The sequence below is a fragment of the Thrips palmi genome, unplaced genomic scaffold (assembly GCF_012932325.1).
Source record: "Thrips palmi isolate BJ-2018 unplaced genomic scaffold, TpBJ-2018v1 HiC_scaffold_15, whole genome shotgun sequence".
Lineage (NCBI taxonomy): Eukaryota > Metazoa > Arthropoda > Insecta > Thysanoptera > Thripidae > Thrips > Thrips palmi.
Genome location: NW_023144624.1, coordinates 7,229,269 through 7,241,472, shown reverse-complemented (window position 1 = coordinate 7,241,472; position 12,204 = coordinate 7,229,269). Strand labels below are relative to the sequence as shown.

Here is a 12,204-nt window from a genome sequence, read left to right as displayed (position 1 = left end):
TCTGACGCGTCAGTTGTTTCGGATTTGATTCGTTTCTCACGAAGTCACCCACGCACCCCGCGGAGTGAGGGGCTCCACCGCCGGAAGGCCGGAAGGGAGGGGCTTGGTTCGGGAGGCTTGAGGCTCACTCGAGCCATTTTTAAGGTGTCGTTGCGCGGCCCCGGCTGACACTCTTCTAATTACACGTCTGTGTGTGTGGGAAGGGTGGGGGAAAGTTAGCGTGCGCGCGGGTGTGTGAGCAGAAGAAAGTTTCACGCATCTCGTGAACATTCATAAAGTTTTGGGTGAATCTGGTGTTTTGCCGGTCGCACCGCTTCCGGCGTCTGCGACTCCACGCGCACACTGCGAATTCACTCTCTGTGTCCTCGTCCTCTCTGTCTCTCTCAGACGCACTCGTCCATTGTGCATCCCGTTTTAGCCCGTCTTTAGCGCCGCGTCGCGCCCGGCCTCCCCGCCTACCTGCTTAGCTGCTTAGCAGACGATGCATGGCAGAGCGTGGCGGGGCCTTGGGGCACGCCGGGGCGTTGGGCGTTAGCGGGGCGCTAGGGGGCGGGCGGGTCGCTCCATCACAGTGACACTGCCACCAACATCACTCGCAGGCCGCCCCGCCCCGCCCCGCCCTGCCCCGCCTTTGACAGCGCCCCAGCCCATCCACCACCCTGTAACTGGCGAGCCTGGTGAGGCCCCTGGAGGGCGCCGCGCCGCGTCGCGTCGACACGATGGCGTCGCCGCGTCGCCGCGTCGCCCAAAGGAGCTCAGGAAGGCCGTCGTCGTGCAGGCTCTAAAATAAAGAAGACCGCTTAACGAGAAGAGGAAGGCGGCGACGTCGTCAATAAACCGAAATCGATGTCCGACCCGAAATACACGTTTTCGGTGTCCGCGTCCGCGTCTTGGCCACGATCCCCCTGCTCCCCGTCTCTCTCCCACGAGGGCGCCAGCGCGCCCCGGCCGCCCCCGCCCCGAGCAGCCCCGGTGCGGCAGCCTGCACCTGCACCTAAAGCGGAAAATCCGATTTTCCTTCTTGTTGAGCCTCACGATTAAATGTCCATTACCCGCGGCACTGCGGCACACAGGTGCAGCGGCCCGGAAGTGTCGCGGCAAAGGAGGTGCTTGACGGCGACCGGGCCGCCGTAGGCCGCCGGCCTGGGGGCGCCTAGAGGCCTGGCCCCGTCGCCGTGGTGCTGCGGCCGCTGCTTGCAGGGTGGCGCCCTAGCGTGGCGCCTCCGCCTCTCGCACCGCTGGGCACGCGGCACACCGACAAGGCAATCACCCTCGTTTGCCCCGATGGCGCCGTGGCGCCGACGCCAAGCCGCGAAGCCCCGCTGGGCCGGGCTGGCCGGGCGGTTTCGCTTGGCACCTCCAAGTCAAGGTTTCGCACCGTGACAAATGCCCGGGGCAGCCGAGCTGCAGCGCCAGCCTGGAGGACGGCCTCGTCGGAGAGGCGACCGGGGCGCGTTCATTTGGCACCCCATCGAATGGGGGTCGTGTATGACGAATGCCAGGCGCACGCAGCGAGGTCGTTTGGTTAGGCGGAAGCTCCCTCCAATGCAACAGTGATGATGCGTGCTGAAGCGAGTGGGTGCATCTGCGCCGATTCCGTAGGCTGTGTTTGCTGTGGTCAATTAGAAAATAATGGTTTTACTCTTCGCCAAAAAAATGACTGCTTTCCGGCGGCGCGCGGGCAGTGGCGGTGACAGGCACTCCACGACGGCGGTCCCCGACTCCAGGACGCCGTCGACGTGGCCGCGTGGCCGCGAGTGGGGGCTGATTAGGGCCTCACTGGGCGGTGGGCGTGCGCGCCCGGCCCGGCGATGGATCTCTTCCGGAGAAATTAATTAAATAAACCTCCTCGCTACTTGCCATGCTCGCCGTGCTCGCCGTGCTCGCCAGGGCACGCCTAAAGAGCCTCGCCGTCGTCGAGTCAAAGACCCCCGTCGTCGTCGCGCCGTCCGGACGAGAAATCGCGGCGTGGGGTTTTGTTTTCGCCTCGTCGTTTTCACTCACACGGCCACTCGGTCCGCGCGCGGGGGAGGTAAAGGACACACGGAGTGGGCACACGGCGCCAGTGGCAGTTTGCCGGTCAGCCACAAGAATCACTCCGCGCGTCAAACTAAACAGACGCTGGCCATGAATCATGGCGTGTTCCGCCGGCAGTCCGTGAGCGCAGAGGGATTCGTCCAGAAGGGACCTCCACGCCCCGCCCCGCCTCGACCCGCCCCGCCCCACCGTGCGTCCGGCTTTATTAATTCCGTGAGAAGGGTGCGGCGGGCCAGGTGCGGAAGGGGCCAACGAGGGGCTTTCGTGTAAAAACGTCCAAATTTCACACCCCGAACAAGAATAATTTTTTTCCAGATTGAATTTTTTTTGAGGATCCTGGTTGATTGTCAGAAACGCGGGCTGTATAAGCGTACTAAAACTCAGCGTCTATCACAGTCAGGGTGCGACGCTGTCGCGCTGTGGCGCTCCACTGGGGGATGTTCTTCTAGTGGCGCCCTCCGCGCGTCAGCAGCGCGTCAGCCACCGGGGCGCGCTGAATGAATACCACACCAGTTAGTTCGCCAACGACTTCCGGCCCGAGAGCGAGTCGCTCTCTTCCGCCCCCGCCTTCTCGCCGGCGTGACGGACAACTTTGGCAAAATGAGGAAAGGCAGCGGAAACGCTCGATGGGTCGCCGCCGCGTCGCAGGTACCTGGCCGGCTGCTAATCCGCCCTTTCAAAACAATGGCCTGGCACGGCACGGCCGTGGCAGTGCCCACCATCGCCTCCCGTTTTCGGGGCCCCGCGGCCCGCAGGCCCGCCCGCACCCCGGACGCACACCTCTGGGCGCGGGGCCACAAAAACAAGACGATCAGGGCGCCAGGACGGCCGCCCGGAGCCGCCAGGATGCCGACGACAGCTCATTAGCGGCGCGCGCGAGGTCCCCGTCGAGCGCACCGAGACCGTCGTCGTCGTCGTCGTCGCCCACGCCCAGGTAACGGCAGAGACGGTGTGCCTACCAAAATATTTTCTCAAATCCGCACTGCCTCCACCGGCCGCGGATGCAGGCCCTCGACAGACCCTTCGCCCAGAAACCTTCTGCGAATGAAAACAATTTGCCCCCCGAAAAGTGGTGAGTGCGCGGCGCGCGGCAGCGGGGCACCCTTGCGAGGACACGCTCGTTGGGAGGCAGGCATGCGTGCCTCGCCGGGGACTCGCCGGAAGTCTTCTGCTCTCCAAATTTCCCGTCTGCGCTTTCGCCCTCGTGGCCCTCGTGGCCCTTTGCGAAACGGCGTGACTCACCCCGAGGAATGCGCCCTGCGCTGCGCCCTCCGCTCCGCGCCCCGCGCCCCCACAATCACGACCACAATCGCCACTTGTCGCTCCGATCGGCCGAAAGCGAGCACCACTCGCTGACGCTCTCGTGCCGTGTTCGTCCGTTCATTCGGGGGCTTCGGGGGCCACGACATGCAGTGAGTCATACCGGCAGCAGACGCAGAACTTCTGCCGAACTGCGCTCGTTCTGTTCTATGAATCGGGGAATGCCCTTATCAGGCAGATCGGTGACGAGTCTCGCCAGGGTTTCCGAGGCATGGCTCCGCGGCCGCCGCGTTGCCTTGTCCTTGAGCGCCGCGTTCGAAATGCTTCAAATGCTGCGGACCGGCGCGGCTTTCGAGAGACGAGCCGGCGCGCCGGTCGGCATAGAATCCCGGGTTCTAATTAGTGGCCGACGGGACGGGCATGCCGTTCATACCGCGACTGTCCGGCCAGGTCCTGCCAGACGCAAGACGGCTTACTTGTCAAACCCATCACAACAACTTTCGCCATGTGGCATCCTGCCTCGTGTGTGTGAGCGCGCGCGCGTGCGTGCGGCCTTCGGTCCATCCTTATACGTGGAGCGGTGGAGCGCGTCCGGCCGGCGTGGCGGCGCGGCCGGCGTCCTCCCTTCTCCCTCGCCCGCCACGACGCCCTCCGCCGCCGACTCGGCGACTCCCGCGACTGCGTATGTCTTGCGAGATTCGGCCGTGCAAGGCGAGCGTCTGTACAGGAAATTGGATGATTCGCTGCAAATGTCAAGTTTGGGCCGGACGGCCGGACGGCCGGATGGGGGGCAGGCAGGGAAGTCCCGCGCGACCGTCTCCCTCCAAATAACCTCTTGGATCCATTTGAGGCTTCCTGCCCGCTGCCGCCCGCTGCCGCCGCCACTGGCGGGCCCCGCCCGCAGCCCCGCAGCCCCGCAGCCCCGCCCGCCGGCCGCGGCCCCATTGGCCATTGTTACAAACCGGACGCCTTGAGTTTACTACTCCGCGTGCTCCGCGTGCGGCGGGGCAAGGCGGCAAGGCGAGGCGGCGACCCAAGATGAACGCACAGCGACAAGTGCAGCGAGGGAACCGAACCGAGGGAACCGCGGCGGGCCATCCCGCTTGGAGTTTGGCGCGCCGCGCGCCATCCAAATGACAGCGACGTGCCTCGCGCCTGCACCGCGAGCGTCGGAAGGATGGAAGGATGTCGCTTGTCTCGCGCCCTCTCGCCTCGCCCTAGCCTATCGCCTTGCCGCCCCGGCCAGTGTGCCCACATTGCCCTTTCCCGTACAGTGGTGGCCCGCCCTCGCCGCCCTGCATCGCCCTTGCTTCGCCGATCTCGGCCGCCGATTGGTTTGAACGTTCCGAACACGCTGCCTGGCCTGAAGGCCTGGGGGCCTGAAGCTGAAGGCCTGGACGTCTGAACGACGACTTCCGCGGACTCCCCCCCCCCTCCCCCCCTTTCCTCTTCCCCCGCCTCACCTCGGCGGCAATGTCGCGTGCCGAGCCGTGCGCGTTTATTCGCAGGAAGCGTCGACGGCCGGAAATTCCAAATTTGGGCGGGAATTTTCGAAACGTAAGCAGAGTGCGGCGGCGGCGGTGGACGACGACGGCATGGGGGACTTGGGCGAGGAGGCGAGGAACAAGGACCACGAAGGATGTGGAGCAGGATGCCGTTCCATTGCCTCGCTGCGATTGGCTTCCGCTCCTGGTCTTGCAGTGCCGTGCCGTGCCGTGCCGTGCCGCCCCTGCCTGGCCCTGCCTCGCATTGTGTTTGGAGGGAAGGACGATGCGGAGACGTGGCCGGCCAGGGTGGGCCACTCTGTGTTTTTCTTCTGGCCGTGGAGAGGCTAGCTCACTGCTTTCCTCTTTCTTGATTCGGTCCTCACTCCGCGGATCTTCGTCACGTGTCACGTGACGCTTCCGTGAATAGGGCTCTTTACCCAGGTCCCGGTGGGAGAAAAGCTGCCTACCCTCCCCTCCCCCTTCCCCCTGCGGCGCTCTAAGCCGCCACGCCGAGGCACCGCCACGAACTTTCAACCCACTTCGACCGTCAAAAGAAGTCCCCCCGAAAGCCGGAAGCTGCCCGCTGGCCCGCCGGGTTTTTCGCGTCCGTGTGACATTTTTCTCGCTTTCTTGGTGGTTGTGTTCCTCCATATCTCGTGACGATCAAAGAACTCGTTCTCACAGGAAAACAAAATCCTAGCGGTATGTGAGTGTCCGGCGCGTCCTCTGGGAATCCGCCGCTCGCGAGTACTTGATGCTAATTACACTCGAATTACGCAATTACTGCAGTGCACAATTACATGCCGCGGCGCCGCCCCGTCGGAACCCTGGACTGGAGGAGGCAGACCGCCGTACCGGCTGGCGCAGAGCCGCACAGACAGCTCACTGCAAACCAGCCATGCCGCCGAGCCGCCGTGTGGGAGGGCAACCCAACGTGCTCCTACTGCTCACCCACCGCCGTGCGGGTCGGCAACCCAACGTGCTGCAGGCATGCCACCACGCGGCCGGGTGATCCTTCCCTCCCAGACCACTCATCTTTGAATTGTGAGAACTTAGTTCAAAGCAGATTCCTCTGCTACACTACTTCGATGAGCAGTGCTCCTAAAAATGTTGCAAACGATAAAAGGCGGGATTCTAAACTAGAGTCTTTCAGTCCCTAGCTGACCGCTTAATGTCTCATACTTTTGTGGCGTTGGCTAGATGACGAAACACAACAACGTTCATGCGCCACCCGACCGACATGCGGTTGAGTTTCTCCAACTTGGCGCTTTGCCTTCCCAGTTCCGTGCTTGCGATTCCCGTATTTCGAATGATTTGTGTTACACGTAGCACTTTAATCCTCATCGGTACGTATGCTGTGCGGAAAAACTTCTGAACATAGTGCCGATTGTTTATCCGGCCTATCTTTGCTGATAAAGAGCATCAAAACAAACGACGGAGGTTAGGTGCCTCTCTCGTGGTGGTACGCGAAGGTTATGTTGTCCTTGGTTATATCTGTCTCCTCGTTATGGGCTGAAGACAGTGCATTATGCCTGGTTTGAAACAGTGCTCTGAGCGCTCCTTGCTGTAGTGAAATGCCGTGTACTGCTGTTGAGCTGTCTTTCCTTGAAAAATTAAATGATCTGAGAATTATACCAAATCAGAAGTGTCAAAGAGGATTTCGGTAGTAGTCTGAACCTTCTCTAATTTTGTTATTGTCTTACTGTTCTAGGCCATGGATCTAGCCCGTGCCGATGCAATGTTGATTTATGAGGATCGTGAACGGGAGTTGGAGTCTCCAACCCACATTGAAGGAAGTGAAGATGAGGATGCGCAACAGGAATTGGAGGAAATGTTGTATAGTCGTGTATACCATGAGAGCTCCTCGACTGATCTACCCCCTCCAGTGCCAGAAAATTGTCCAATTCTAAACGTCAATATTACAAGTGTGGATGATTCTGTGGCCAAAGTGGGATTCAAAGCGGCTGAACTTTCGATTACTTCTCCTGCTCCTCAATCTTCCAAGAATTGTAATCGGAGCCAATTCAACCACCCCTCAAGAACTACTCCTTCAAGATACTATGATGTCAACCAAGAGGTTCACAACTCAAAACCAACTTTTGTCGCCCCCACCAACCCTAGCAGAAATAGCAACTCAAAAAAAGTGATGAAGAGAAAACAAAGTAATACACCTTCTGGTTTGAGTAATAAGCTCTTAGCAAGGTCATCAAACGAAGAGTCGTACTTGCCCAAACCAACACCTGTTGTTAGAAGTAGCACTTCACCTCCTCTAAATGTTTCGAAAGATGAAGAATTATCAAGTCAAATAACCCAGCAGAATGAAAGTGAATCAGCTGAACCCAATGCAAAGCAAAGCCCAATAACAACGTCTCCTCCAAGTTCCAAATCAGCTGCAACTGAAAACTCACAAACTGAGACAATACCAGTTACTCATGTGGATCAAAGTGAGGAAAGAATTCCAAAGACATCTGAGGGTGTACAGCTTCAAAAAGATCCGCAGTTTACTCCATCTAGAGTGTCCCAAAAAAGTAAACTGCCAACCTTTGAGGCCAAAGTTTCTAAAGTTCTTTCATCTATGCTGGATGAAGAAAGTAGATCATCAGTGGAGGAAACCCAGTTGACTTCTTTGAGCTCAGCTCAAGAGTTAAATTCTGGTTGGAGTGTTGGAATGTCATGGGCTGATATGTCATCTAAATACAGTTTTGGAGTGGACTCCATCGAAGAGGAAAGTGTCAGTAGTCTTCAATTGCATGACACTTCTTTCATTTCAGACAGCCGTACCAACACTCCAGATGCTCAGACCCAACATATTATTAATGATGAAGATAATAATGTAAATGAACAAGAATCAGAGGAACCATCCATATATTCAATGCAGCTCAAAGACCACAGAGACCATAAAGACCAAGAGTCTCATGTAAACACATGTGACACTGACTCGGAGAGTGAAGTTGGTTCTATTGTTGAAATTGCTCCTCCAGTGAAGCCAACACCAGTTTTAGTTGATATATCAGATGGGGAATATGCGCCCACTGTGAGTAATCCTTTCAATTTTTTTCTTTTCTTTTTTTTCCTAGATTTCTTGGCTTCTGTTTTAAGCACTGATTGTTACTGTTATTTCTTTTTTACAAAACAGAACGATTCTTCACAAGTTGTGGAAAATGTTATTGATAGCAGCTCTGATGATGGTAAGAAAAGTTTTCAGTCTATTAATTTTTCCATTTCTTGTTGTTTGTCTCATTTTGTTTTGATATGTATTAAATAATAATTTTTTGTTTCTTGTTCAGATGTTGTTGTTATAAATGTGATTGACTCCTCCAAAACCAAAAATACGTAAGTGATAATCTTAGCTAGTTTCATTGAGACATTATTTTGAAATAAGCTCTAATCTTGGGTTTCTTTTCTCTTAAAATTTAGGTCTCCTCAGAAAGGACATAAAAGACAGTCAAACACTCAAATTGATTCGCATCCTGAAGATGTAACACCACTCAAACGTTCGTCCTATCATGAAGATATAATTGTAGAAGAGGAAAATTTAGTTGATGATCAGAAGTCTCAACAAAAATCTCTTCTGCCAGATGTCGTATCAGGAAAAAAACGGAACCGGTTAGACCGGTGGCTCCACAATCCCATAAAAGCGTCAAAGTATCTGGACCATCAGAAATATTTGGGAAAAATGAGTGGTAGGCTTTTTTATTACCGCAGTTGCTCTTTTTTAATAAATGAACTGTCAAGGATTTGGTCTTCTTTGACATGTAAGGCTTTAAGCTTATCAAACTTCAAAATATTGTTTCAGACAACCCGTCTTTGTGGCAACTGTGCAGAGCTGACATAACAAAAATGCAATCTCCTCGAGGGCCAAAATGTGTGAACTGCAATGAGTTTGGTCATAAGACTCACTTATGTCGTTTGCCACGAAAAATTATTTCATGCCATATGTGTGGTCAACCCGGGCATTCTGAAACACGGTGCAAGGAGAAGATGTGCTTACGGGTATGTTTGCTTAAGTGTGTCAACAACTGCCGTGGACCCCTCTTTGAAAAATCTATCATATGTACCTGCTGGGTTAGAGAACAAGTTCACTTTGCAATGTTTGCAACCTTCCTGTTTCAGTGCGGCAAAAAGAACACCATTTTTACTGATAGATGCAAAAGCTGTACCAGCAACTCCATACTTTGTAAAATTTGCAAAGCTCGCACGCATACCTGGAAGACATGTCCAGATTTGTGGAGGCGTTACCATTTAACGGTGTGTTTTAGTTTTATTCTTAATCTTTTCAGAATTAGTTCATCTTTTTTTGCTCCTTTGTAACACAATTAATTTTGAATCTGTCATGCCCTTAGACTTCTGTTGGAGACATTACACAACCAACTGCTGGAGATGATAGGCCCCGATCTGAACATTGGTGCTCTAACTGTGCAAAAAGAGGACATCTCTCTCATGAATGCTATCTACCACATTGGAAGTGTGAATCCATTTCACCCTTTATTGTAAGCTCTACAAATTCTTTAAATATAACATGGAAACATCCCAAGCCAACACCATTTGTTGTAGTCTAAATTAATTTTCTTCTCGTAGTCTAATAATTTATTCTTTCATTTTAGAAAAGCTATTCAAATGTTTGTGTTGAAGAAACCAAATTTGAAGGATCCCAATCATTTTCATTGATGCTAACTGATGAGGCAGCATCACTGTTGAATACCGAGGAAGGAAAGGAGCTTTTAAAATCTCTTTCAGTGCAATGTCAAGTAGAAATCCACACAAGCTTTGACATTACCTATAAAAAACTGTCCATGAAGGGCTCAACTTTGGTGAGTGAGACATATTTTTAATGCTGGCCATCAATTGATCAATTGGCAATTCCTAATACCGATTGATATTAACTGCTTTCTCTCCTACATAGGCTATAGAGGAGGTACGATCAAGAGTGATGAATTGGACATCACCCAAAGAAGTGTCCTCTCGGAATGCAAGCCTTCCTCACATGATCGCAAGTGAAACACCCAACCAAACCGAAAGTGAAGCATCCACTAAGAATGCAAGCACTGTATCAGCAAATATTGCTTGTGAATCATCCACCAACAAAATAGGCGAATCTGCTATCAAGAATGCAAGTGAAAACGAAGCATCCATCAAGAACAGTGAGGCAACAAACAACAGTGCAAGTGAAGCATCTACAGACAATTTAAGCCTTCCTGCAGGAGCGCCTTCCAATCAAATTGCAGAGACCCAAGGAGAGGCTGATTTGCTATACAATACAGAAAATCTTGAAGAGTCCTCCACTTCCTCTGAAACACCGTTTGAAACAACACCAACAACCAAACAAAAATCTTACAAAGGAAAAGCTACCGGTGAAGTATCAAATAGTGATCATGCTGGAATGACCATTTGTGATGCGTGGAATCTGCCCCCATCTTTACCTAAACAATATTCCCCTCTGCAAAGTCTCCTTGAGAATGAAATGAAATTCATTGATTCTCCTATTTATTGCAATGAAACTGTGAAGCAACTTTATCAAAAGTTCGTAAAATGTGCCAAGGGCACTAGTTCATCAAAGAGAAAAGATGCTCGCCATTACTCAAGAATCTTGTCAATTATACTGTTAGGAAAATGTGGCTTTTGTGATGGCTCGGATCATGTTGCTGCTCTCAAGCGGCTCATTCAAAGTTTAAAAGAAAGGAAAGGGGCCATTGGTAACCTATATAAACAAGTGCTTAAACATTATGCCCCAATATTTCAAGGTATCCTAAGGTATGATTACAAAGCACTTGTACGGCAATTTTATTTAGATGAAACTTTAGTGAAAATGTTTGATAGTAAGACAGATGGAGCATCTGACTCAAATGAAGAAGCCAAAAACGCTTCTAGCCTAGAGAAGATTTCCATTGACAAGCCAGAGATAAATCTTCTAACTCCCAAGAAGAAACCAACTAAAAAACTTCCTAGAATGCCCCTTCATTCCTCTAATAAGCTAAAAGCAGCAGAAAAGAGGATCAAGAAAATTGTGCCTTTTGTTGTAAAAAACTTGACTTCACGATTTATTTTTAGTCACGACCGAACCTCACTAGAAAGAATGTATGCTTCATTTTGCAAACAGAAGGCATGTAAAAAGGAAGAGATCATTGCAGATATGAATCAAGTAATTGAAAAATTATGCAAGTGTTACAATATCAAGTTGCCAACTAAATAGTAATGGTTTAGCCATTATCCAGGAATTTTAACTATTTCTTTTAGCACTTTGATTTTGTGGAATTCTTACAAAATTTTTTTTCCTGTCTCAGCATACATTACTTCCTTACTTTTGCCCTTCTAAACAAGTCTACTTTTTGAGTATAAAGTAAGTTTGCTTAATTTTCCCCCTTTTTTTTCAATGTAATAACCTGTATTTGGTTAAAATTATTTATGATCATTTTATCTGTGTTGTTGATGGAGATTGTGGAATTCATTAAGCTTTTGTGTTGGGCGAGAGTGCCTATTTTGCAAATTAACCACACAGATAAATTCTTCTTTCAATGTTGTTGTGTTTTGTTTATAAAGTTTAATTAATTATCATTTTCTTTCCTGAGTGAAGGAAAGTGTCAGTGAAATAGTAAGTCAAAGATGTGTTAAAAATAAATTGAACACAGGTAATGTAGTGAAACTAGGTTTACTATTTCCCTAGCAGTGTTGCAGTCTTCTTGCTTTATTGGGTGAATCGGGCTCGCTGTGTAATCTTTTTTGGCAGTCCCTCTAACGGCCTGCCAAACTGGGTCTCCTCTGAAGGGTTGATAATAAATTTGGTTACTTTGTTACCCATTTGTTTCTTATTCCCTCATGCCTCATGCCACTGATACGCTCATGGCTATCATTCCATGAAGCGCACGGAGTAGCGGCGGGGCCAGGGCATACTTTGGCCTGAGGCCCGCGTGAGCCTGGTGCCAGGGCAGTTGGCCGCGGCCGCTCTTCAGTGTGCCACCGAGTCCAGGCGGGTCCAGGCCTGGAGTCCGAGCGGCGTCATGGCACGCTCGGCCCACTGGGCGTGGGCTCTGGCGTTCCACTCCCTGGTCGTCCTCGTCGAGCTGTGCTCTGGGGCCTTTGCTACACCTACATCTGCAACCAGTGCGGCCGTGGCGGGCACCGCAGTGCAAGCGCAGCGTCAGGGAACTCCAAGTCCTGACGAAGCCACCACGGTTACGGCTGGCGCCGGCACCACCACAGGTCGGTGAAAAGAGCGAGACAACCGATGAGTTTTGTTCGGTTCACTTAATCCGAACACAGGTGAGGTCTCGGAAAGATCCTGGTTTCAAATCACCCGCTACCTTTCCGATAGCCTCGCGCAGGGCTCACGGCGGAAGTGGCGGAAGCCTTGCGCATCAGGGTTACAATAGCAAATATTTTCTCAACGTAGTTTTATTGGTAATCTATAGACTTACAATAGCTT

At 52.1% G+C, this 12,204-nt stretch overlaps 1 protein-coding gene across 1 annotated transcript; it reads left to right on the top strand.

Moving 5' to 3' along the window:
• The first annotated feature begins 5,964 nt into the window (after positions 1-5,964).
• Positions 5,965-11,575, top strand: LOC117640861. Its single transcript, XM_034377799.1, has 10 exons — positions 5,965-6,130; positions 6,496-7,818; positions 7,921-7,972; positions 8,072-8,117; positions 8,202-8,467; positions 8,581-8,777; positions 8,898-9,032; positions 9,128-9,274; positions 9,389-9,595; positions 9,688-11,575. The coding sequence occupies exons 2-10, from the start codon at positions 6,499-6,501 to the stop codon at positions 10,972-10,974; spliced, it is 3,657 nt and encodes a 1,218-aa protein (XP_034233690.1). The 5' UTR covers positions 5,965-6,130; positions 6,496-6,498; the 3' UTR covers positions 10,975-11,575.
• Positions 11,576-12,204: the final 629 nt, after the last annotated feature.